This window comes from Saimiri boliviensis, chromosome 16 (genome assembly GCF_048565385.1).
Source record: "Saimiri boliviensis isolate mSaiBol1 chromosome 16, mSaiBol1.pri, whole genome shotgun sequence".
NCBI lineage: Eukaryota > Metazoa > Chordata > Mammalia > Primates > Cebidae > Saimiri > Saimiri boliviensis.
Genome location: NC_133464.1, coordinates 73,825,093 through 73,853,076, shown reverse-complemented (window position 1 = coordinate 73,853,076; position 27,984 = coordinate 73,825,093). Strand labels below are relative to the sequence as shown.

The window sequence follows — 27,984 nt, the reverse complement described above, 5'->3', positions numbered from 1 at the left end:
ACCACTGATGTAGTTTTCTTTAGGTGGATTTTATTCATTGAATAATTATCAAATTGAGATGCATTAAAAAGATATAGACCAAGTTGGATATTTTGGTACTGTCAGTCACCAGTTTCCAAGCATTACATTTGATTAAAATAGCTCATCTATTTGTAGATGAATTAATTCAATGGTGGTTGAGTAACGTTTGGAAGATATTTGTTAAATGAAGTTTGCAGTGCTATAAACTTTAAGAAGAGTGAAACTTTACTGCAAGGAGGTTTAGTTATTTGTTAAGTTAGAGAAGTTGTTTATTTAAGGTTTCTTTTTAAAACTGTAAACAGTTTTAAAAATTGACTAGTATCCATATTTATATGTCATTTAATCTTAACACAATGTCAAATTCAGAAATTTTAAAATGAAATACATTTAAAATATGCTAAAGAAACCTGGGGATGTGTTGAACTCCTCTGTTAGGTAAACCAAGGCTCAAAAATTAAACTTGTAACCAAATGTCTCTCTATCATCTCTGTCCTCTTTCATTGTGACAATATTCCTACTATAAAAGCAAATCAATTTTCTTCAGAAAAGTAAAGTATAACCTTATTATGCCCTTAGATGTTATTTATTATTCCTTGGTTTAATTGTCAGCTTTACTATAAAGAAACTTTAAAATTTGGCATTTAAAGGCCAGGCATGGTGGCTCATGCCTGTAATTGCAGCATTTTGGGAGGCCAAGGCAGACTGATCACCTGAAGTCAGGAGTTTGAGACCAGCCTCACAACATGGCGAAACCCTGTCTCTGCTAAAAATACAAAAATTAGCCAGGCATGGTGGCACACATCTGTAATTCCAGCTACTTGGGAGGCTGAGATGGGAGAATTGTTTGAACCCAGGAGGCAGAGGTTAAAATGAGCCAAGAATCGCACCATTGCATTCCAGCCTGGGTGACAGAGTAAGACTCTGTCTCAAAAAAAAAAAAAAAAAAAAAAAAAAAGAATGTGGCATTCAAATGTTTTATGTTTTCACATATTTATGAATATTTTATATATGGAGAATGTGATATGGATCAGATGGGCATTTTATGTATATTTTGCCAAAAATTCTCCATGCATAGGCAAAATCTCCCAACTTTACCACACATTTCTCAATATTCCCAGATTTATGATCACAGTCTATATGCCATTTGAAGAAAGGTTTGCAGACTCCAAAGTCTACATAAATGTTGGCCAAATCAATTAGTCAGCACACTTTATAATATATCCTTTATGTCTATACCCTTTTCACTGATGAAGCTGGACTAAGGACTTAAAAAAGTTACTTTTAATTGAAAGAAGAAAGAGGGAGAAATTTGATGTTGACTGTATATCTGCTGCAGTGGGATTAAAATTCATCTTCAACCTTATGTTTGTTTTTTTCAATCTTTCCTTTCTTTGTAGGAGTGTTGTGGTGCCTGTAAAGAAGCCACCTCCAGGTAGTTTAGCTGTAACCACTGTGGGAGCCACTACTGCTGGAAGTGGGCTGCCAACAGGCAGTACCTCTAATATATTTGCTGCTACTGGAGCTACACCAAAAAGTATGATTAATACAACAGGTATTGTCCTTATATATTTTTGTGATACTCATCTTTTTATGTTTTCTATATCTTCATTTTTTCTGCTTATTTAATCTTCAAAATTAAAATACCCTAATCATTTAAGATTATCTTAATTTTTAAGAAGGTTATACTTTGTGTTGTGACTTTTTAGAATTTGTCTATAGTTCTAGAGTGCATTTTTTTAGTGGTCATTTTAGAGGGCAGGATTGGTTTTGAGTCTTCTCAAAACAGTGCCGTTTATTTTCAGAGTGAAGTCAGATTATTGAAAGATATTTGGGGAGCAGAAGCAAAGGATAATTTGAACACTGAAGTTTGGTATATAAAAATAGTACAATGTATCATGAATATCAAGATGTACTAAAAATGTTAGTGATAGAAAGCGGACTTGGGGACATTGATTGGTTGAATCCTGACTTATATTCTTTGCTAAATCCCCTAAGGAAGGCAGAGCTCCCCTAAGAACCTTGACAATATGCAAGAGCCTCAACTTGATAAAAAGTGCATGTGAATAAGAACCATTGTTTGACATTGAATTACTTCATAGACGTAGATTATAATTTGATCCAATTCATTGCCCAAAAAATTCCTAATGAATCTAGGAACAAAAAATTTTAAATTCTTACAAATATTAAAAGTCTGCCTAAAATAACTTTTTTTTTGTAAGTTACCAGAAATGTTCCTGTTGATTATTAGCTAAATAAATCCTTACCCAAATCTTTGTGATTCCATTTTAGGTATTTATACAGCGCAAGATGATCCCTGACTTTTCTTCCCTGACTATAGTAGTCTTCTCTTCTCCAAACTGTATAGCCTTGAACTTTTCCATTTATTATCATTACTTAGATTCTTCCCATTTTTATTAATTTCATAGCTCTTTTTTGTGCTTTCTGTATCTATCTTGTTGATCATACCACCTGAGTCTGACATACCATGAACAACACATTTATGGGGTTGTAGTAAGTAGAATGTACTCTATTAAGAATATTTATATTAGCAATTAAATGTCATTAATGACATTCTGTCAAAACATAGACCATCTATTGTTTATCTGTATTGTAAATAAATTTTTCTATCTGGCTTGTCTGAAGACTTTAAAGTCTTTCCAGTATTAGAGTTTCATTCTTTATACTCATTCAGCTTTCTAGAAATAGAATTAAAACTATTTTTCTTTGACTAAAGTATGTACTTTAAAAGTGCAAAGATTTAAAAAATATGCTAATGTAGCAGGAAAAAAAATCTACCTCTAGTATTTCTGATTGAATAAAGTCCTTATTCTTGTTAGGAGTTAGGTAAATGAATAATGAAACCACCTTTTTTTTATCTTTATTGAGACAAGTCATGATGTTTTCTTTTTAATTTCTATTTTAAGAATTAATAATAAATATGGAAAGTGATGGTAGCAGGGGTTTTTAATGATAGTATAAAGTATGTATTATAATGAGAAATAAAAGTGTAAGTTATAAACTTTTAAAATATATATATGTGTGTGTATGTGAATAAATTGTGAGCCAACATCTGAACTGGGCATATTGTTCATTTCAGATGTTGGCACATAGGTGCTGTAAAATGTTACAGTGGAAATATCAGTAAGCAATTCAGTTTTATGGGAATTAGTATAAGATATGATAATATTTAGGAACACTAGATGTCCCTCAACTCCACAACTATTTAAAATACTTACTTACATGGCATATTATAGAAACTTCTTTACTGAAATGGCATCCTCATATTATTAAGGGAACACTCATTATTTTAAGACTGATACAATTATAACTCATTATAGTCCTCCTTAAGCAGTGATCTTATCAAAAGGAGTATTTGATGCTGCAGTGCCACAAATTTATGCTCAGACAGTTCATTGCAAACTATGTCTTAAATGATGAAAACCAAAAATATTACAATGTAGCTATAAAAAGGTAAGTTTTTCACATCTAAATTTGCATTGTTTTATAAGCATCATTTTATCTAAAATTTTTTTTCATTTGTTGATGTGTTTTATTTATATCCCATTTGTAGTATGTAGTTTTGTTAGATTAATGTAAGTAAATCAATTAGATTTCAGTGCAACATCTGCTATTTAAAATTGTATTTATTAGCATACTTACTAATGGCCAAATGATCAATTATCAAATTGTCTTGAAATTCTGATGAATAATTCTTTCAAAATCAGATAGTAATGGTGTAATTAAATTTTTTAAAATAAATTTATGTTTAAGGCTAAAAATTATTATTTTGGGAACAGGTGCCGTGGATTCAGGGTCCTCCTCCTCTTCCTCCTCTTCTAGTTTTGTGAATGGTGCTACCAGCAAAAACCTTCCAGCTGTACAAACTGTTGCTCCAATGCCGGAAGATTCAGCTGAAAATATGAGGTATGCATGAATATTTGTTTTTATTCATTTTATGCTTTTTAAATGTAGTGAAACACACAAAAATATAAAAATATAGTAAAGTTCTTGAGAATGTAGATTAATTATGTATTTTGTGATTACATTTCATAATTAAATTGTTCCAATATTTTTGGTTAGTTAGTATATAAAAAATTTTGATACAATAGTTCAGTCTAAGCAGAGATCTTCAGTGATTTTAAAATGTTTACTGTTGTATTAGTAATTCACTGTCATTTAGTGCATGTTACTATTTCCAGTAAAGGTTAAACATGTGCAAATGGTAACATGATAAAATCAGGCACGTTGCGGGGGTGATAAAAAGTTTAAAATATGAAGTTTCAGGCTAGGCATGGTGGCTTACCCTGGTAATCCCAGCACTTTGGAAGGCCGAGGTGGGCACATCACTTGAGGCCCAGAGTTGGAGACTAGCCTGGAAAACATGGTGAAACCTCATCTCTACTAAAAATACAAAACTTAGCAGGGTGTGGTGATGCATGCCTGTAATCCCAGCTACTTGGGAGGCTGAGGCAGAAGAATTGCTTGAACCTGGGAGGTGGAGGTTGCAGTGAGCTGAGATTGCACTGCTGCACTCCAGCATGGATGACAGAGCGAGAGTACGAATCTCAGATAAATAAATAAATAAATAAATAAAACAACCAACCAACCAACTTTCAAAATAAATCTACAGTGATACATATAACATCATTGGAACTTGAATAAGGAAACATTGTCTTATCTCTTAAGAGACTGCGCATCATTCTTAAAGTAAAATTGTGCACATTTATACACACACACACACACACACACACACACACAGAGTTTTTGTATGTATTAACAGTTTTTATAGATGTATACCACAAATAGAGAATATAAAAGCTCACTGAAAGAATGAACACACTCATCATCACCCAAGCCAACAAATAGACTGTACACCAGGAACCCCTACTTTGCACTTTTTCCCCAGTCTCTGTTCTTGCTTTTTTTCCCCAATTCCTTACCCTGACTTTTAATATTGGAATAACCTTTTTGAATTTTATGTTATGAAAGTACATCATATGTATTTCTTTGTCTCTGGCTTCTTTTGTTCAATATTATTTTTATGAAATTCATCCACTGTTAATTGCATGTAACAATAGTTTGTTCATTCCTATTCTACTTTTATTTATTTATGTGACTATACCATAATCTATTAATTGATTTTACTGGTGATGGGCATTTGATAATTTTCATTTCTAAGTTATTACAAATAATACTGTTATATAGATAATGTTACTTATAATTACTTTGAGTGTACTACTATTACATGGGTGTACTCAGATTAATTTGCATATCTGTTAAATAATTTGGAGTGTAATTGCTGATTCGTAGTGTTTGTATATGTTCAGTTTTACTAGATAATGCCAAATGGTTTTCCAAAGTGGTTTTACTAGTTTACTAACTCAGCAGCAGATTATGAGAGGTCTTTTTGCTTCAAATCTTTGATAGGACTTAGTATTTTTAGTCTCTGTCATTTTAGCCATTTTGGTGGAAGTATAGTGGCATTCCATTGTATTTTTAGTTTGCATTCTCCTGAAGAGGAGAGTACTTTTTGAATACATTGATCTTCTGTTTTCTTCTTTTGTGATTTGCTTGTTGAAATCTTTTGTCCATTTTTAAAAATTATGGGGGTTTTTGGTTTTTTTCTTATTAATTTTTGGAAAATGAGCCCTTTGATGATTATGTCATACGTGTATCTTCTCCCATTCTGTGGCATTTCTTAGCATTAATATGGTCTATTTTGGTCAACAGAAGTTGTAAATTTTAAGTAAATTCCCTTTATAATTTAAGTGCTTTATTGTTTAGTGCTTTTGGTGTTGTAAAAGCTTTGTCTACATTTTCCCTGCCTTACCTTCTGGCTGCTTTCTTCTTTGCTTTTTGTATTTAGATGTGTAACCCATTAGGAATTTTTTGTGAATATAATGAGGTAGGAGTAATAGGTATATGAAGGTGACATAGCACCACTAATTTGAAAGACACTTCTTTTCCGTGTTCTGTCACTTTTGTCACAAATTAGTTTTTCATATATACTCGATTATGCTTTGGCAAACAGTTCTGCTTCATCTCTGTCTGTCTTTAAGCCATGCCATCATAATTAGCCTTAGATTTAATAATGATTGGGTTGAGTTAGATCTTCTCATCCTGTTATTTTTCCTCAAGAAAGTCTTAGCTATTCTTGATGCTTTGTATTTACATTTGTATTTAGAATTAGTTTGTAATATCCTTTTTAAAAGCACCTTGCTGGGGTTTTCATAAGTAATGGAATATTTGGATCTATTGCAACTGGGGCTATATAGGTCTCTTTCAGTCTGTCACTTACAAACTGTGATAATCATATATTCCTTCCATTTCCTTTGGTATTCTTAATTTTTTTCAGTAATGATTTTTAATTTTCTATGTAGAAGTCTTATATGTTTCTAAATTGATTTATTCTTAGAAATTCAGTATTTTGCATATGTTTCTATTTTCAAGTTTTCAGATAAACTTCATTGAAATGGTTTATATTGTTTCAGCTCAATAAAAAGCACTCATTTTGAGCTTACATTTTAATGAGTTTTGATTAGTTTGTGCGTCCACTTAACCAATACCACAATCAGGATGTAGAATATACCCATCATCTGAAAGTTCTGTGTGTCCCCTTTGTTAATTCACTCCCATTTCTGCCCCAGGGAAACGCTGAAGTGCTTTTTAACATTTTGAATTAGATTTACCTTTTCAAGGTTTTCATATAGATGGAATCAACAGTACATACTTTCTGGGTGTCTGTCTTCTTTCATTCAACCTAATGGTCTGTAATTTATCAATGTCTTTCTGTTTATGAGTAGTCCATTCCTTTCTATTTCTAGGTAATATCCAATTATATGTTTATTAATAATCTATTCTTCTGTTTACCTGTTGATAGCCATCTGGGTTTTTCCATTTTGGTGTAGTTATAAACAGTGATTCTGTAGATATTCGAAAACACATCTTGGCGTGGGCATATATTTTCATTTCTCATGGCTAAACACTAGGAGTAAAATTCTGGTTGAATAGTAAGTATATGGTTAACTTTATACAAAACTGCTGAGATGTTTTGCAAAGTAGTTGTATCATTTTATATTCCTGTCAGCAATGTGTAGAAGTTCTGTTTGTTCCACATTCTTGTCAGCACTTGGTATTGTCAATCTTTTTAAGACTTTATACTGGGTGAGTAATCATATCTCACTTAGTTTTATTTTTTCTTTCCTATTGATTAATGATGGTATTTTTTTTTTTGCATATGCCTGTGGGCCACTGAAATCCCTTGCTATCTTTTAAAATTTGTTTCTCCTGTTGAGATATGAGTTCTTTATATATTCTTTGTATATGTCCTTTGTGAGAAACATGCAGTCTAGAATTTTTCATTCCATTTTGTTGTTTATATTATTTTCTTAAAAGTTGTAATAACAAAAGTTTTCAATGTGACGAAGTTCATTGTCTCAAATAGTTTCTTTTATGATTTGTGCCATTTGTAAATTAGAATAAATCTTTACCTACCACAAAATCATGTAGATGTTCTACTATATTTCCTTCTGAAATAAAAGTTTTATAGTGTCATCTTCAATTTTTTGGTTTCTGATCTGTTGACTTAGTTTTTGTGTCTGTGGTGATGTCAAGGTTGGGATTTGGCTCTGTCCATGGCATATTAAAGTTTCAGTACCATTAAATTACCTTAGCATTGATTTAAAATCAGTGGACCACCTATGTGTAGATCTATTTCTAGACTCCATTCTGTTCCATGAACTATACGCCAGTACTGCACTATCTTTTTGTATTGTGGCTTTATAGTAAGTTGTGAAAGAGATGTCCTCTAAGTAGTCTTTTAAAAATTGCTTTGATTTTTCTAGGTTAATTTCATTTTCGTATAAATTTTAGAGCTGACTTTTCAATTCTAAAAGAGCAAAAACAAATTCTGCTGAAATTTTAATTACAATTCTGTTGAACCTTTAAATTTGAGGAGACTCTTCATCTTAATATTGAGTATTCAGACTTTTGAAATTGTCTGTCATTCATTGAGATCTTTAATTTTTTCGGCAACTTATTGTAGTTTTCATTGTAAAGCTCTTGTACTTATTTTTATGTCTTTTTAAATTTTCATGTCTGATAATATTATGTTCAATTTTTTTGCTCTAAATTTCCAATTTGGAGTTAGAAGCCAGACCAAAAAAAGAGTACATAGTGTATGCAATTAATTTATCTTAAAATATAGCAAATCTATGATTGTCTATGTCAATTTTACCTCAATAAAACTGAAAAAAAGGAAAATTTTGTATTAGTTTATTGATTTTATATTTTATAATCTTGCCACTTAATTTTAGTAAACTCATTGAGTTGTTTTAGATCTTTCTAAACTCACATGATAGATCTAACACTTTCTGTAGTTTACTTATTATTTTCTAGCCATGAGATAACATCACTTGTAGTTTTAGTATTATTTATCCTAAAATGTTTGCGAATTCACCAATAGAGACATTTCTGCCTGGAATTTTCATTCTGAGAAAGTTAAATCATAAATTTGGTTTTGGAGTTGATAAATGAGTATCCGGATAGTATATTTATTTTTGTATCTGTTTTATTATTTCGGTCTTTAGTGAATTTACCCATATTATCTAAGTTGTTGGATTTATTCCCATAAAATTCTTTATGGTTTTTAAATTATATTATTAATATTTTAAAATATAAATATGATCTTTAATGATATTCCCTATTTTATCTCAGATTTTGTTAATTTTTTTTTTCATTTTTTTCATTATCAGAATGGCTATTGCTTTTCAATATTATGATTTCCCCCCAGAAATGATACTATGTCCATTAATTTTTTTTGTTTTCTATTATGGGAATTCTGCTCTTATTATTTCTTTCTATTTAGATCAGATTTGCCTGCTTTTTTTTTCCGTATCTTAGACTGGAAACTGAGATTGAGTGTCTACAAACTGTGAACCATGGGCCAAATCATACTGCCACCAGTTTTTGTACACAAAGTTATTGGAATACAGCCACACCCATTTGCTTATGTATCGTCTATCACTGCTTTCACATTACTGTGACTGAGTTAAATAGTTGCAATAGAGACAATATGGCTTAAAGCTTAAAATATTTACCATCTTATCCTTTACAGAAGATGTTTCCCAACCTTTCTCTTGGATCTTTGATTTTAGACCTTTCTTGTGTTCTGATACAGTATGTGAACATTTAAAGCCATAACTTTTCCTCCAAGCACAGTTTTACCTATATTGCACAAATGTAGTATTTTTTATATTCAATTCATTATTTTTTTTTCTAATTTTCCTTATTTCTTCTTGGATTCATACATTTTCCAGAGGTACATTTTGACATTTATCTTTCTTCACTAAAAATAGTAGCATGTGATCCATCCAAGTTGTTGCATTATTTAATAGTATGTTCCTTTTTTATTTCTCAGTAATATTCTATGGTATGGATGACAGTTTGTTTAAACATACACCTACTAAAGGACATATAAGATTTTTCCAGTTTTGGGCTATTAAAAAATGAAGTTTCAATGGACATTTGTCTTTATGTGAACAGACATTTTTATTTCTCTGGGTTAAGTACCCTAAAGTGAGATTACTGGGCTCTATGGTAAGTATATGATTAGTTTTATAAGAAACTGCAAAACGATCTTCTAGAGTGGCTGTACCACTTTATGTTTCTGGTGGCAATGTATCAGTGGTCCAGGTTCTCCTCATTGTTGTCAGCACTTGGTTTTATTTCTCTCTGTCTCTCTCTTTCTCTTTTTTTTTTTTTTTTAAAGCATTCTAATAGGTGTGTAGTGATACCTTATTGTGGTCAGAATTTGCATTTTCCTAATGGATAAAGATGCAGAACATCTTTTCATATGCTTATTTTCCATCATTATGCCTCCTTCATGAATTGTCTGTTCATGTCTTTTGCCTGTTTTTTAATTAGATCACTTTTAAACTTTTGAGCTCTGAGAGTTTTTGGTGTATTCAAATACAAGTCCTTTTTCAGAAATGTAGCTTGCAAATATTTTCTCCTAGACAAGCTCATTGTTTCATCCTTTCACTGGGATTTTTAGCAGAGAAAAATTTAAATTTTTTTAGTCTGACTTGTCAGATTTACCTTTTTATAGTTATGCTTTTGGTATCTTATCTAAGAACTCTTCATCTAGCTCTATGTTCCCCAATTTTCTACTGTGTTTTCCATAACGGTTTGTGGTTTAAAAGTTGTTTTACTTTTAAGTCTGTCATCCATTTTGAGCTGATGTCTATGTAAGGTGTGAGGTTTAGGTTGAGGTACATATTTTTGCCTATGAATGTCCATTTGTTCCAGCACCATATGTTGAAAAGCCTATCCTTGCTCATGAGGCAAGTTTTTAGATCTTTCTAGGCAAATTTAGAGAGACCTCTATTCTTGGACTGCTTTTGCCACATTTAGAAAGGGTGGAGTTGCTGGAATTTCTCCTGAATGCTCAGTGTATTTAATGAGATCTCTCCTTTTTGGCTGGAGGGAATGCAGACAATTCCCAGCACTGTGCACTCTCAGTAATATTTGTGTTATAGCTCCTTCATCATTATGCTTTTCAAAAAATTGTTCTCTTCTAGCCCTTGGAGCTTTCAGGCTTCACGTAAGTAGAATACTATTCAGCCTAAGACTCAGGTTTTTGGAAATTTTTTTCTTTATACCTTCCTCTTCCCAGGGACTCTGTTTTGCAAATTCTATTCACCTTGGCCTTTTTGAACTACAGTCTCAGTCTTGTCAACTCAAAACCATTGCAGGACTCAGTATTTGCCATAATGTAGGAAATACCACCATAAAGGAAACGTGGATGATAGGGGAACTTACTTTCTTGTTTTTGCCCTCGTTAGGGTCCATAGTCCTGTACTCCCTGTGTTATCTGAAAATAGTTGTTCCCTGTATTTGTCTAATTTTTTAGCTGTTAGCATGGGAGGTAATTTTAGAACGTTTTTTCAAGGCTAAAAATGAATTTTATATTTTTATTATCTTGATTTTTTAATAAATTTCTTTTTGTTTTCAAGACAGATCACAGTTTTGTAAAAGGGATTCTTTTTTATTATTATTATACTTTAATTTCGGAGGTACATGTGCAGATCTTGCAGGACTGTTACATAGGTATACACTTGCCATGGTGGTTTGCTGCCTCCATTCCCCGGTCCCCTACATTAGATATTTCTCCCAATGTTATCCTTCCTTAATCTACCACCCTCGCTATCCCTCCACCACCCCCAATAGACCCCATTGTGTGATGTCCCCCTCCCTGTGTCCATGTATTCTCATTGTTCAACACCTGCCTATGAGTGAGAACATGTGGTATTCAGTTTTTTGTTCTGTGTCACTTTGTTGAGAATGATGGTTTCCAGATTCATCCATGTCCCTGCAAAGGACATGAAATCATCCTTTTTTATGGCTGCATAGTATTCCAAGGTGTTTATGTACCACATTTTATTTATCCAGTCTATCATTGATGGGCATTTGGGTTGGTTCAGGTCTTTGCTGTTGTAAACAGTGCCACAATGTGTTTCCATTTAAGTATGTTGAGCAAATATCCTGAAATGTTAATCCACTTATTGTTCCTAATTATTTTTCTATAGATTGTTTCAAACATATATGTGTATACATAATTGTGTCATCCATGAATAGTGGGGGAGTTTTTCACCTGTTAATATCCTTACATCTTGTTATTTCTTTTTCTTAACTTACGGTACCACCCAGTACCTCCAATGCAATTTATTATAGTCATGGTTATAGCAGGCATTCTTTTTAAATTCTTCATCTCAGATGAAAAACACTGAACATTTATCATTAGTTATGTTGCCTCTTATTTATTAATTATATATAATTTTCAATAAATGTGATGCATCTCTTATAATTAACAAAACCTTGCTATTATGATGTATGTTGAATTTTATCTTATGCTTTTTAAATATACAGTAAGATGATCATGTGGCTTTTCTCCTTCTGTTAACATGGTATACTATATTGATTTAATTTTTAAATGCTAAAAAAATTCTCAATTTCTGTAAGAAATCCAGTTTCATTGTAATGTGAAATCTATTTATGTATTGAAAGCTTTTATAAGATTATTTTGGAGCTTTTTCCCCTGAAATATTTAGTAAACTTCACAAGCAAAGACATCTAATCCTGGATCTCTTCTTTTAGGAAAGTTAATGAAAATTTTAATTTAATTAGTTACAGATCTCTCCAAATTATCTGTTTTTTCTTGTGTCAGTTTTGGTAGGTTTTGTTGGAATAAAATTTTTCATAATATTATTGTATTATTTTAACATATAATCTGTAGTAATGTCCCTTCTTTTTATTCTTGATATTCTTTATTTAAGCTAGCTAGCATGTCTAGCTACCTGTCCTCCCTCCTTCCTTTTCTTGATAAGTTCTGGCAGTGATTAATCAGTTTTATTCATATTGTCAATTAAAAAAAACAATATACACTAAAAAGAAATAACATGAAACTGTTAGGTTGAAAGTTGTACATTATTTTTTTCCTTAGTGCAGTTTTCTAACATCAGCATGCATCAGAATAACATAGAGGGCTTATTAACATGCAGACTGTTGGGTGCCTGATTCAGTAGGACTCCAGTAGAGCAAGAGAATTTAGGGCATCTTTAACAAGTTTTTAGGTTTATTAGTCAAACTTATTTAGATAAACAGATTAAATAGGATGTTTACATTCATATTAATATACATACCTATACACGTAATTTATATTATAAAAATTTGGCTCACATGATTATGGAAGCTGAGAATTCCCAATGTCTGCAGTTAGTATGCTAAAGACCCAGGAGAACCAGTGTGTAGTTCTAGTCAAAGTACCAAGGTCTGAGAACCAAGAGAGCTAGTGATATAAGTGCCTGTCCAAAAGCTGGCTGGCTCAAGACCTAAGGAGAACTGATGTTTATGCCTGAGTCAGTAGGCCAGAAGAGACCAATATTCCTATCTCAAGTGGTCAGACAGAAGGAGTTTGGTCAACGTTTTTGTTCTATTCACATCTTTAATTGACTAGATGAAGCCTTCTTACATGAGGAAGGGTAGTCTACTTTACCCAGTCTGCCTATTCAAATGTTAATCTTATCAAGAAATACCCTCACAGTCACACCCACAGTGCTGTTTAATCAAATATCTGGACACCCAGTAAAACTGACACATAAAATTAACCATCATGCTAGATCATGGTGATGTTGCTGGTCCAGAGAGCGCACTTTGAGAAACAGTGTAATTGATAGTCCTCCAGATTGCAGGCATTGCCCTTGATTTATTGAGGTCCTATTCCCAGACCATGCATGGTCCTTCCTAAGTCTAGTTTAACTTAATTTACCCCAGATTTTGCAGACATATATGTATATACATACGTGCATGTTCATCTTAAATTCACACCATGAAAGTATACTTATTATATTGATAAACGTCTGTTTAGATTTAGCCAAATGATTATCATTTTTTGTTGCTCATCGTTTTCTAAATGTCTGACTTCACCAAGTATCATTTTTCTTCTTCTTAAAGAACACTTCTTAGTATTTGATTTAGTGCAGGTTAGCTTCTCATGAACTTTTAGTTCCTATTTTTCCAAACATCTTTCAAATCTACCTCAATGTTTTAAAGTATATTTTTGAACCAACATAATTCTAGGTTGGCAATTATTTTCTTTTAGTGCTTTGAAAATATCATTTTATTGTCTTTTGGCTTTCTTTCATTCTGTGTTTTATTTCTTTATTTTTTAGGTTAATTGCTAGTCATACTGTTTCTGTTCTTCACTCCAACCCACCTGATGTCTGTCTTAAAGGTGTTCTGTATTTTTGGAGTTGATAAGTTTTACTATGATGTTTTAAAGTGCTGTGGATTTTCTTTGTATTTATCCTAAGCTTAGGGTTTGTAGAGTTTCTCAGATCTGAATTTTTATTACTTTCATTCAGTTTTGAAATTTCCCAGCCATTACCTCTTCAATATTGCTTTTAACTCATTTTATCCTTTTGTTAGACCTTAACTTACATAACCTCTCTATATCCTTTTCCTTAACCTCTGTTTCTCTCAATGATTTTGAGTATTTTCTTTTAACTTATATTCTTCTTTACTAATTCTCTCTTTAGCTATGTCAAGTCTTCTCAGTTCTTAATTTCAATTTTTGCAAGTACTAGAATTTCCATTTGATTTTTATAGTTTGATAGTATCTTCCAATGTCTATCTTATCCAATTGTTTATCTTGGTCTTTAATTTTCTTGAATGTAAATAAGTTACCTAAAAGTCTTTCATTATTTATCAGAGCTACTTCTGTCATCTTATGTTACTTTTGGTATTCAAGAATATCTTCCTGTCTGCTTATATGTCTTTTCTTATTATTATGTGAAGAATTTACACAGTATCTGAAAGATTTTGAAGATAATATCAAAATACAAAGTGATAATTTCTTCCAGAAAAAAATACATTTTCTTCTGGTAAGCATTAGCAATCCTCTGATTCACCAGTTCTTTAGAGTGTAGTTCTTTAGGATCCCAACTTAAATCATAAGGGTTTTTCTATGCTTTTTTTCCTCTTTAGCAAGTTCTGAGCTCCAAAAATTTTGTTCAACTTCAGTCATTCAGCTGCTTCTACCAAAACATGTCCATGGGATAAGAGTGGTCCAGACACCAAAATCATCTTCTTAGAATTTTTTCTCTGGGATCATGGTCAAATAATTGATCTTTGAACTTTCCATTTCCCTCAAGGAGTGTTTTGGTTTGTGTCAAGCTTTTTTATTTGTTCTCAGCAAGAGAATTTGCCTGTTACTAAAGGTGGAAATCCACATTATTTTTATATAGTTATTGTGTTTATGATCATATATATTTGATGAAGTGTAAATGTTAAAATGTCTTGGTGTTTTTTAAAATCACTGATTTCAGCTGGATTATGTCATATCCATTTCTTCTGATCCTTAATTATAAAATAGAAAAGTGTGTAACTTTTTGGTAATTTTTAAGTTGTATAAAGCTCATCCAATTAAACATTTTCAACTTTTTACATGACTTTATTTTAATGAAGGGTTTTAATGTTATTTTTTTCCTTTCTTTAAACGTATCTATATTTTTATATTTAAAGCAGTTCTGCTTTTTTAAAAAATGTCAAACCGACAATTTCTGTATTTTAATTGGTTTTTCTACATTATTTACATTCAGTGTAATTACTTATGTGATTTGATTGATATCTACCAATTTGGTAATTGTTTTAGAATAAATTGTTACTTTCCATCTGTACTTTATTTTTTCTTCTTTTATGCTCTCTGTTGAATTAATGGAGTATTTTTTATTATTTCATTTTCTCTACAGTATTGTCATTGCAGACAATATTTCAAATATTTTTAAAATGTTGAAAATAAAAGATAATCTTTTCAAAACATTTTAGGGGCTTCTCTAGGGCTTACAATATAAATTTTTAAATTATCAGAGTCAGTTTTTAATATGATTATACTGTTTTTATCGCTGCATGTTTTAATAAAGACACTTGTAACAGTTCATTCCTAATTCCTTTTATACATCCTTTGTGTTAATGTTGTCATACATTTTACTTTTATATGCTTTATGAAAAAACAGTTTGCCGGGCAGGGTGGCTCACGCCCATAATCCCAGCACTTTGGGAGGCCAAGGCAGGTAGGTCACCTGAGGTCAGGAGTTGGAGACCAGCCTGGCCACCATGGTGAAACCCCATCTCTACTAAAAATACAAAATTAGCCAGGCATGGTGGTACATGCCTATAATCCCAGCTACTCCAGAGACTGGTACAGGAGAATCACTTAGAACCTGGGAGGCAGAGGTTGCAGTGAGCAAAGATGGCACCACTGCACTCCAGCCTGGGCAACAGAGTGAGACTCTGTCTAAAAGCAAAACAAAACAAAAAGACAGCACACTGCTATTTTGCTCTGGATAGTGAATTTTATTTTGGAGCAATTAAAAATAAATGCATTTGATAATTTTATTTATCTTTTCTAGCACTCTTGTTTGTATAAATCTGTTTTTGTCTGGTATATTCCTTATACTTTAACTACATTGAAAAGTATTCAGAGTACAAAGTCAGCTACATGAGTTACCTCTGTTTTTGTTGTCTAAAAATGTCTTTATTTTACCTATTTGAAAGAATTTTTAGCTAGATATAGAATTGTGGATTTGCATATTTTTAAAATGGTTTTGAAAGGGATTGCATCTCGTTTCCTCTGTTTGTATGGATTCTAATGGGAATGTCATTCTTATCTTTGTTCTTCTTTCTGGAATGTGTCTTTATTCTCTGAATGCCTTCTTCAGATTTTCTTTTTATATTTGGATTTCAGAAGTTTATTATGATATATAATTTATTTACTTATTTACTAAAATTCTATTTGGTGTTTTCTGGGCTTCTCGTGTCTGTAGTTTTCTGACTTTATTGTTGTTTGAAAATTCTCACTTAGTATCTCTTCACATATTTCTTCTGCTCTAGTATGTGTCCGTGTTAGTTTTCTATTGCTAGAATAACAAGTTGCCACAAATTTAGCAGCTTAAATCAGCAATGATTTGTTAATTATATCACAGTTCTGTAGGTTAAGAGTCCAACACTCAGGTCACACTGGGCTAAAATGCAGATATTGGCAGGGCTGCATTTCTTACTGGAGACTCTGGAAGAAAATGTACTTAGAGGCTCACTCAGATTATTAGCACAATTCAGCTCTGTGTGGCTGTAGAACACATAGACCTATTTATTTGCCTGCTGTCAGAGGCTTCCCTTATCTCAAAGAACTCCTCTTGCCCATAGCCTCCTACATTCAGGATTAGTAATAATGCATCCAGTTTTTCTCAAATTTGGGCTCTGTCTATTTTCTGCTTATGCATGTCTTTTCTGCCTTCCTCTTTTGCCGTATTTCTCTAGCCAGAGAGTTTTCTGCTTTTAAGACCTCATGTGATGAGACTGAACCCACCTACATAATCTAGGATAATCTCTCTATTTGAATTCCCATAACCTTAATTTCACTTGCAAAATCCCTTTTTGCCATGTAATATAGCTTATTCATAGGTTCCAAGGATTATGGTATAGGTATCTTTTTTGAGCCATTATTTGGCATACTGCATTTCTCTTTCACATTTATGTAGTTTATATAACTTTTATATAAAGTTATTTGATAGTGTTATAAAGTTATATAATAAATTTATATAAAGTCATTTGATACTGTTTAATAGCTCTTGAATGCACTCATGTACACACTCTCTCCATCTGTGTGCGTGCATTTTTTTTTTCTTTTTGTTTTAATATGTCTATCTTTTATTGGCCTATCTTCAAATTCCCTGAGTCTTTCCTTGGCTTCGTTGAGTCTTTTGATAAGCCCATTGAAGGCATATTGTTTCTTCTACTATATTTTTAATTTCTACCATCGTTTCTTCTTTACGGCTTCTTGCTGAAATTTTCCATGTTTATGCGTGTTGTCTGCCTTTTCAGCTATTAACTCTTAACATGTTAATCATAGTTATTTATTTTAAATTCTTTTATAGTTTCAACATAGGGTTCATCTGTGATTTTCATTCTATTGGTTTATCTCAGGTTTTTTTTTCTTGTTTCTTCATATATAAAGTAATTTTTAGTTGAAAACTGGACATCATATATAGGATAGTAATTAGTCATGTGTGTGCTCTAAATGGATCTGCCTCTCCTTATGCTAGGCCTTTTGTGAGAGAGGTTTAGTCACTTTAGTCTGGAGTTGAGCTGCATTTATGTTTTCTTGTTGTTTTTGTTACTCTCAGTGTACCATGGGCTTTAAATTTCTCTGCCTTAACTTTCTGTTTAGTTAGGTGCTAGTTTTTCGGAGTGTCTTAGTCACTATTTCTGTTCTACCCTCATTGTTAGTTTTTTCTGATTAAGAGAGGTTCTCCACACTATAGGCCTTTCTGCAACAGTAGACTACTGTTATCTGTTACTGTGTGTTTGCAAGCCTGGTGTTCAAGGGTATGGGGTTCTCTTTTGTCCCAGTATAGACTCCATTTTAGTCAGGTGCTGACATGGATCTGGAAGGTAGGGCTTTTTTAGTGATTTTGTGCATTTCTACATGATTGGGATCTGTAAATTTCAGGACTCAGAACGTTTCCCTTCCCCTCCCTCAGAGTAGAGTGTTTTTATATTCTTTTCCTCCATCTGCATTAGGCCTTTTACTGTACCCCAAAAGTGACAGGAGTTGCTGTCTTTGTCTCAGATGCATAAGGCTTCCATTCTTTAGGGGAGATAGGAAGAAGGATCTGGGCAGAACTTTGTGTCTTTTTTGCAGCAATTAATTCTCCCTCCTGGAGCAATGAAGGAAGTTTTCTGCAGTCTTCCATGCTGCCTCCAATTTTTCCTCTGAGTACTGGTTTGGTTTGAATGGAAGAGCCTGGGCATTGTTGCAAACTCTCCTTGTGTCTGTAGCTCTGAGAGTTTTATTCTCTTATAGCCCACACATGGACTTCAGAAATTTATTTAAAAAATGAGCTGAATTTTTCTTTTAGGCCTAATGTGTTGGCCGGTGCTGCTTCTTCCTGTTCTCTGCATCAGATTAGCAAGGTCATGTATCCTGAGTCTTCTTGGAGGTTCCTATCCTCAGATTTCAAGGCTGTTTTGTTGCCTAGCAACTTCAGTTTTCTGATGAGGCCTAACGAAGTTTTAATTCTTTAGATTATCTGGCATTTTCTTGTAATTTTTGTGGGAATGACTCCAGGTTTCTACATCTGAAATAGAAGTCCTCTATTTCATTTTAAAAGTTCAATTGATTTTTCAATTTATATATTCAAAAATATTATATGGGCCGGGCGCGGTGGCTCAAGCCTGTAATCCCAGCACTTTGGGAGGCCGAGGCGGGTGGATCACGAGGTCGAGAGATCGAGACCATCCTGGTCAACACGGTGAAACCCCGTCTCTACTAAAAATACAAAAAATTAGGTGGGCATGGTGGCGCGTGCGTGTAATCCCAGCTACTCAGGAGGCTGAGGCAGGAGAACTGCCTGAACCCAGGAGGCGGAGGATGCGGTGAGCCGAGATCGCGCCATTGCACTCCAGCCTGGGTAACAGGAGCGAAACTCCGTCTCAAAAAAAAAAAAAAAAAAAAAAAAAAAAAAAAAAATTATATGAACGAAATACTATACTACAAAACATTCATTAGCTGCTATTCCAAAAAACAAATTCTTAGATAAAACACTGTATGTAGGTGCTTTACCGGGAAATGTGCTTGATAATACTACCTATAAATGTCAATGGGAGATTGATCTGAAGGAAAAGTGATGCAATTGTAAGAGAGATTCCAGGCCACTCCATGGGAAAGCTCTGAAATTGGAATGGCTCCAGAGATGTCCTCAACTGAGTCAAAAGACCTGGGTCTTTTTATCTTCTCATTGACCATTGTTTGAATTCACACTGCTCCGAACGAGGGGGCTTACCCTTGGGTGAAGCAGCTCCCTTCTAGGGAGGGATTCAACTGTGTGCCATCACCCCAGAGTGCTTTTCAGAACTTTCCAGGCAAAGAGTGTTTCCATCCTCAAAGGGGATCTTGGTGAGAGACCACAGCCCCCACTATATTAAAATCATTTTAAAATATGCTAAATATTTTATTTAGGAGGATAAATGTTATTATTTCAATTTTCACATCAGGTATTTAAGACACAATTAGCCTTTTCATCATGAGATTTGCTGCTTGGTTTTAGTTAGATTTATATTCTTGACTTTGTATTTTTATTTTTTACAGTTTTTTAATTTTGTTTTATTTTTTATAGACTTTATATATTTATAGTTAATTTTTATGCCATTTAAGTAGTTGACTGGAAAGAAGGAATTGTTCTACATCAGTTTTTTTTTTTTACTTTTGTAATTAGTACACTCCAAAAAACTTTTAATTGTCTAAGAGCATCCCCATAAAAGCATTACATAATGGCTATTCACAGACATGATCATAGCACACTACAGCCCTGAATTCCTGGGCTCAAGTGATTTTCCTGCCTCAGTTTCCCAAGTTGTTGAGACTACAGATGTGCATAGGTGTGCTCACTTAGGCATTACGTGTCTTAAAACTTGAAAAATGTTTACTTGGAATTTAGTTTACAATATAAAACAGTAAACTTTTTACTTATAAAAATATTCTATTTAGCTTCAATTTCTTAGTCTTCTATAGTTTTATTTACTTTCCTACCCTTTTCATCATGCACTTGAAAATAATTCTGTTTAGGAGTAATAAGGAGAAAATGTCAGTTTTAAATTTATAAGATCATAGAGAAATAAAAGTAGCATTTTTTTTTAAATACAATGTTTTCCCTAGTGACCACAACTTTAGAAAGCTATACATTAATAAAACTGTCAGTAGGTCGTTATGTCACAGGCTTCCAGATTTAGAATACATTTACTTATCAGCTATTTTAGCATGTTAAATTATATTTCCTATTAGAAATTTAGTGACAGCAAAGTATTTGAATTCTGTGTCAATTCCTAGTCATAATATGTAGCTGATAATAATTTAACTTTACAATTTATGATTTTTCTATCATTAATACTCTCCTAAACCTTTCTTTTCATCTGTGTTTACCTAAACCCAATCAGTTCACTTACTGATGCCCACATTAGGAGCATCCAATTAATAAAAATATACCATAGAATTCACTAATGTAATAATTTTTTTCTTTTCTTTTTTTATTTTGAAATGGAGTCTCGCACTGTACGGGGCTGGAGTGCAATGGCGTGATCTCAGCTCACTGAAACCTCCTTCTCCCGTGTTCACACAGTTCTCCTGCCTCAGCCTCCTGAATAAGCTGGGATTATAGGTGGACACTACCACACTCGGCTAATTTTTTGTGTTTTTTTAGTAGAGATGGGGTTTCACTGTGTTGGCCAGACTGGTCATGAACTCCTGACCTTGTGATTTGCCCACATCAGCTTCCAAAAGTGCTGGGATTGCAGGTGTCAGCCAATGCGCCTCCCCAATAATTTCTTTTAGGTCCGAGTAAATCTTTTAAGTACATTACTTAAGGGTATGTGATTAGTTCTTTTTATTCTATGTTTTATAACTACCCATTTAATATGATTTAAGAAATGAATTTGGAAATTTAAGCACTCTAATCTTTCAAATCTTCCTAATCTTTCAAATTATTAAATATTTATTATATTTATGACATTGTGCTAAGGATCTAGGAAAATACAAAAAGTGAATAAAATCCAAAGTAAGTAAATATTACTTTATGAAGTAGCACAAACGTAAGGGAGTTTGTTAAAATAGAGTACACAATATATGTAGGGTCCTAAATAAAAGTAGAACTATTATATTTTTCTAGAATTCTAAAACATAGAACATTAAGAAAAGATCACTTTGTTATGGACTATGTTTATAGGGGACTTATTTAGACTACAGGAGAGAAAAATCTTACTTTTTTTTTTTTTTGCTAATTTTTGTACTTAAAATTACCATGGCCTTGGATATTTCTTGAGGCCAGTTATACTTGGCAAGATTTGAGATTTGATAATAATTAAGCCATGGATTTTCATACATTATTTTTCCCATTGATTAATTATATTTTTATTCATATAAATTTCTTAGAATTAACTCTGAATGAGACTTATTCAATACAGGTAGAAGCCAATATGTGATTGCCGTTTTTAAAATCCATAATTGTAAGCTCTTGTGTTTTAAGTCACATTGTTTTAATCCAATCGTTAGAGCTATAGAATTTCATCTAAAGCTTTATTATTTCCTTTGAATATTTTGTTTTCCGTGAGTTGGTAATCTTGTTAGAGTGCTTTATAATTTCTTAAGTTGCAACAGGAATTTTCTTCATGGAAATAAGCAATTCTTTTTCCTTTTTATGTATTTATTTTTGATTTGTGTAAATTTAAGGAATACAAGTGTAATTTTGATTCATAGATACAGCTCATAGTGGTGAAGTCTGGGCTTTTAGTGTATTCATCACCTGAATAATGTACATGGTACCCATTAAGTAATCTCTTACCTCTCTCCCCTGCCTTCCATCCTCCAACCCTTCCAAGTCACTAGCCTCCAGTGTCTATCATTCCTTACTCTATGTCCATCTATACACGTCATTTAGCTTCCACTTAAAAGTGAGAACATATGGTGTTTGCCTTTCTGTTTGAGTTACTTCACTTAAGAAAATGGTCTCCAGTTCCAGTAATTCAATTCTTTTTCTTAAAAGAGTTTATACTTACTATTAAGAAAAATAGCCAAATTCAAAATAGTCATCAATCAAGCATCTTAAATGCATTATTAGTGTGACTTACAGGGAAAAAGTAGATTGGAGAGAGTAGGATGAGTGGCTTGAAATTGCATGCTTTTCAACCCACACTTGATGAAATTTGTGCTTAGTGCCCAAGAACTTAACCCAATATTAAGAATTTATTAGAGTATAAGATTGTAATACTTGCTCAGACTGTGCAGGGTAGATTCCCCTACATAGGAGAATACACCTTTGTATTACTTCTGTGCATAAAATGTCTTAGACTAAATGAGTAGTTTTTTATTTTTGTTTTTTTGGCAAAATAGGGATCTTGCTCCATTAACCAGGCTGGACTGTAGTGGCATGATCATAGCTCACTGCAGCTTTGACGTCCAGGGCTCAAGAGATCTTCTTGCCTCAACCTCTTGAGTAGCTAGGATCACAGGTGCCGACCACTACACCTTGTTAATTTTTAAATTTTTGATAGAGACAGGGTCTCACCATGTTGCCCAGGCTGGTCTTGAACTCCTGGGCTCAAGCCATCCTCCTTTGATCTTCCAAAGTGCTGGGATAATAGGTGTGATGCACCATGCCCAGCCTAAATGAATATATTTTTAATAAATGAAAATAAACTTTCAGAGAAAACTGAAAAGTTGCTCTTTAGAATTTTTCCATAAAATCAGCACGTTATGCTAGTTTTTTTTACAAAATAATTTGCTGATGAATACCTAGTTTTCTTCTGGTGGCTGTATGTTCTTTGTATTTTTATTTTATTTTTTGAGACGGAGTCTCACTGTCGCCCAGGCTGGAGTGCAATGGCACGATCTTGGCTCACTGCAACCTCTGCCTCCTGGGTTCAGGTGATTCTTCTGCCTCAGCCTCGCAAGGAGCTAGGACTACAGGCACGTGCCACCACACCCCACTGATTTTTTTGTGTATTTTTAGTAGAAACGGGGCTTCTACTGTCTTGGCCAGGCTGGTCTCAAACTTCTGACCTTGTGATTTGCCTGCCTCAGCCTCCCAAAGTGCTGGGACTACAGGCGTGAGCCACTGTGCCCGGCCGCTGTATTCTTATTTTAAGGAGAAAATTTTATTTAATTTTATAGTACTTAAGAGCATGGGCTTTTCACATGTTAATATGCTTTTTAATTTTTACATATTAACAGATAACTGTCTTATATGTGTCTTGGAATTGGGGAAAAGGAGTTTTACATTGTATGTTTCTTTGAGATGAGAATGGAAATAACAAAATGATAATATAGCCACAATATGTCTCTTATTTTGGTATTTTTTTGTTTCAAATCCTTAGGTGATAAAGGAGAGTCTTAAGCTGAAGTTTATGTTTGTACTATTTTCTTTGAGAATTTAAATTGTGTAATGATGAAGCTAATTTATACAGCATTTATGCCCTTCTTTGAAATACATTGTGGAGGAATCTATAAATAGCAACAATAACAAAAAACTTTTTTTCACTGTAAAAAATGAGGATGAAATTTTTCCATTTAGAATAATTTGCTGTTGTTTGAGAAATCCAGCAGAATTATTTGATAATGGTCTATATACATAAAACAATATTATATTCTTTGCCCCCTGTTAGATAATTAAAATTCTCATTGCAGGATGTTACGTAAGAGCAACATTTAATATTCTAATAAATTTTATAAGAAAATATTTGTAAAAAAAATCTTAATAGGGATTCACTTCCTAAGAAATATCTGTTTATCTCTATTATCCTTAAGTCAAGGTAACTGTTAATAATGTATATTTATACATACTTACACACAGAAGTAATCATTTGCTTGGATTAATTGAAGTTTCTGTTTCATATTTAACTTAATCACCAGTAACAGTGTTTTTGCGATTTTGAAGCTTCCAAATCACACAGAAACTTGTAAAACAGGGGAGAAAGGTCTCAAACTGGGATAAAAAACGTCCTTGGCTTTACCTCAGTAATGTTACATTAAATCCAGTAGCTAGGATGCAGACCTCCATGAATCATTATTTTTTTCTAAAATAATTTTACTCACTTATTAAGTTTAAATAAAAATATTCATACTTTATTTAGAATTGAGCATCAGAAACTATTATATCTAGATTTTTCTCATTTTAATAGACTCACTTTTAACATTTTTACCATTTCTTAGTAGAGGGAATTAGCTGGAAAGAGCTGTAGGACATGATTCTAGAGATTTGAAGGAATTAAGGAAATTGCAGATTCAAAGAAGAGTCTATTAGTAAGTTATCTGTATTCAGTAACAGATAACTTACTGTGATTATGCTTATTCAGTGACTTCAGGTAGTCTTTCTTTTTCTCGCTTCTTTGTTAATGCTTTCTAAGTGTGTTTCCTGAATCAGCAGCATCACCACCACTGAGAATTTCTGCTTCTAACAGATGCTCACAGTACAAACAGACCTGCTGAATCAGAAACTAGGGTGGGGCTCAGCAGTCTGGTTACATGGACTCTCCAGGTGATTCTCATCTACACTAAAGCTTGAGAACCGCTTTAGAAATTACAGAGTAGGGTAGACTGTTGAAATCTCTTAATTTCAGTAAGTCTGCCAAATCCCCTTCAAATCCCTTTTTCTTATGGAAAATTTTTCCTCCTGAATTTTCTAAATATATGTGGCAGTAACCAAACTTGAGTTTTCTCCATGCCTTCTCCTTTCTCTAAAGCTGTTGACACAGATAAGAAGAGACAGAGTTAAACAGAAGTGCTAATGGTGAGGCTTAGAGTGCCCTAAGATTTGAAACTTGGTGTTTCCAATTTAGTAAAGAAGTCATCTGAGATTATACTCTAATATCTACTTAATAGCTTAAAAAATTTAAAAAGATGCCATAGTTTACATTTAAACCTTAGTAATACATTGCAAGTTATTTTATGGTTAATTACCTTTTTCTTATTTATATATTTTTGTGACACATGTAACAAAATGTTACCTGACATTGTGGCAGAACTTGTATTAATTTGTAACAGTGTTTAATTTCTAACTGTACATGTTTTCTGTGCAGAAGAATGTGTGCTCATCTAATATGTTATATTGATTTTGGTTTGGTTAATGTATCAGAATCACATTTTGTGAGAATAAATATGGGTGTGTTTTGTTCAAAGTTGAGTCAAAAAAGTGAACATCATTGACCTCTCACTATGTTCTGGGTACTTTTCTGTGCACTTTACATCCCTTAGCTTATTTAATCCTTACTGGGTAGGTACTGCAATCATCTTCATTTTGCAGATGTAGAAAGCCTAATGACCCTTAAGTTCACCTAGCTAGTATAAGATAGAGCTAGGATTCTAGTCTAAGCAGTCTTACTCCAAAGCACTTGTATCTAAGACATGTAAGTTTGTTACTATGTTGTTCATTCATCTAAGCAGAAATATTTTCCTCATCCTCATTTTTTTTCTTTTACATGTACCATTCAAAATATTTTTAAGAATGTCAAATAGTGCTTATATATGGCTATTAACTTAAAATTCAACAGTGGGCCAGGCGTGGTGGCTCATATCTGTAATCCCAGCACTTTGGGAGCCTGACACAGGTGGATCACTTGAGGTCAGGAGTTTGAGACCAGCCTGGCCAGCATGGTGAAACCCCATCTCTACTAAAAATACAAAAAAATTAGCCAGGTGTAGTGGCATATGCCTATAGTCCCAGCTACCCAGGAGGCTGAGGCAGGAAAATGGCTTGAACCTGGGAGGCGGAGGTTGCAGTGAGCCGAGATTGTGCTTCTGCAGTCCAGCCTGAGCGACAGAGCAAAACTCAGTCTCAAAAAAAAAAAAAAAAAAAAAAAAAAAAATCAACAGTGGACTATATAAAATAATACAGCAGTTTGTAAATAAATAGGCTTATGAAATGGAAATTGCCTACTTTGGCAAAGCATTAAACTGTATTACAATGAATTTCAGCTGTTCCCTTATTTGTCCAGATTTCAGGTAATACCTCCTTGAAAGCAAGAGTTAAATTATTTGTAACTGGCATAGTGACCCACATTGTCAGTGTTCAAAATCATTTTCTTTGATGAATAGATGCGTAGAGAAGGCATACAAGAACTCATTTACATGACACTCATAGAGCTATGGACAGCCTTTGGTCCTTTCAGGTAGCAGAACCCCAATTCTTTTCCATAGTGTACTAATTCCAATTTAGCTGAAACCTTTCAGTAGCTTTATGACTGTATGTGAAACTGTACAGGATGTCCCTTATACATGAAACTTGCTATTATTCCGTGGACTAGAAAGGAGTTTTATGATTTTTAAAGATTTTAATTTAGAAGTAAAGTTTATTTGACATTTTATATTGAATTATATTTATTAGTTTTTATGTCTTAATTTCAACAGCATCACTGCAAAACTTGAAAGAGCTTTAGAAAAAGTTGCTCCTCTTCTTCGTGAGATTTTTGTAGACTTTGCCCCATTCCTATCTCGTACACTTCTTGGCAGTCATGGACAAGAGCTATTGATAGAAGGTATGATTTCTCTCTCTCTTCTAATTATTTTAGTTTCCTATAATGTATGTATTAATCATGGCATAATTTGTGCTTCTGGAGGAATATACATTTCCAAAAGAATGTAAGAGCATTACTTCACAAATTCTAATAAGATATTCAGTATGTTTTCTCTTCACTCCTTTTTTTTTAAATAACGTGTTTCCATGGTCAATGCCAGTAAGAGAACTTTGAAGATGAAGAACATTGAAAAGGTGTCGGAATGGGAGGCTTTGGCCCTTTAATCCATCTGTCAGGGCTGATGTATATCCTCTCATTAAGAAAACCTGTTTATTAAGAAGTCATCTCTAAAATTTCCCTCTCACTCTGAGAGCCATGCTTCTTTAAGTGATTTTTCTTATTCACATAACATTTGTAGTGTGAGAATTCTTAACTAAGAAGACATAAAAAATCTAGAGAAATACTTAAGTGAGAATTGATGAAGCCGTTTTCAACAGCAGCGTAGAGTAAGGAGGCAAAGAAGATAAATTTACTAGGAGAGTGGCTTTGAAAAATATGGTTAATCAAAATCTTACTTCTTTTAAAAAAGTTTTGTTATATGAATATTTCTGAGCTTCAGAAATAATGAGCCAAAATCAAGATGATCTGTGGGTGATTCAGGTAGTCCTGGGATTTAGCATCCTTGTATACCTTTTTTGCTTTTTACTTCCTGTTTACTGTAGAAGAAAGAGAGTTTTCCCATTCCCATTCTGTTATTGTCCCAACTGCTTCTACTCAATGTTTCTATTAGGAAGACTGTGATGGTTAATGACTCAGCATCTGGTAGCTGACTTTGAATCCTGGTTCAACTACTTTCTTAGCCTTGTGGCCTTTGTGAATTACTTAGCCACTTTGTATCTTAGTTTCCTTGCTATAAATTGGAGTCAATGATAGCATGTCAGGGTTCTTGTGAAGATTGAGTTATATAATGCATTTGAAGCTCTTAGAATATTGTCACATAATGTCTGACAATATTCTTCTCAGGTTTCCAAAAGTACTGAGTTCCTTCTGTGCTAAGTCCTATGTAATGTACTTTTAATATATCAGTAAATAGACAAAGAACCTTGTCTTCAGATGGAGTGTATATTCTAGCGAGGACGCACAGTCAATAAGCATTAAACAAAATTAATAATTAAATTATATAGCACGTTAGAAGTTAGTGAATGTTTCGTAAAAGGATAAATACAACACAGAGAATTGGGATTACAGAATGGCAAGGTTAGGTTGCAGTTTAAAGAGAGTGGTCAATTTTAAATAAGCCTCATGGTAAAAGTTACATTTGAGCAAAAACTGAAAGGAGGTACATCA

At 33.1% G+C, this 27,984-nt stretch overlaps 1 protein-coding gene across 17 annotated transcripts in view; it reads left to right on the top strand.

The window, feature by feature from the left end:
- The window catches only part of NBEA (neurobeachin), a 702,569-nt gene that overhangs the window by 261,380 nt on the left and 413,205 nt on the right, over positions 1-27,984 (top strand). For 16 of the 17 annotated variants that reach the window (XM_074387836.1, XM_074387843.1, XM_074387839.1 and 13 more), the window contains 3 exons: positions 1,419-1,573; positions 3,819-3,945; positions 26,531-26,658. In XM_074387836.1, the coding sequence (XP_074243937.1) occupies positions 1,419-1,573; positions 3,819-3,945; positions 26,531-26,658 (410 nt within the window). The remainder of the gene's footprint in view (positions 1-1,418; positions 1,574-3,818; positions 3,946-26,530; positions 26,659-27,984) is intronic. The other variant, XM_074387834.1, reaches the window with a different exon arrangement.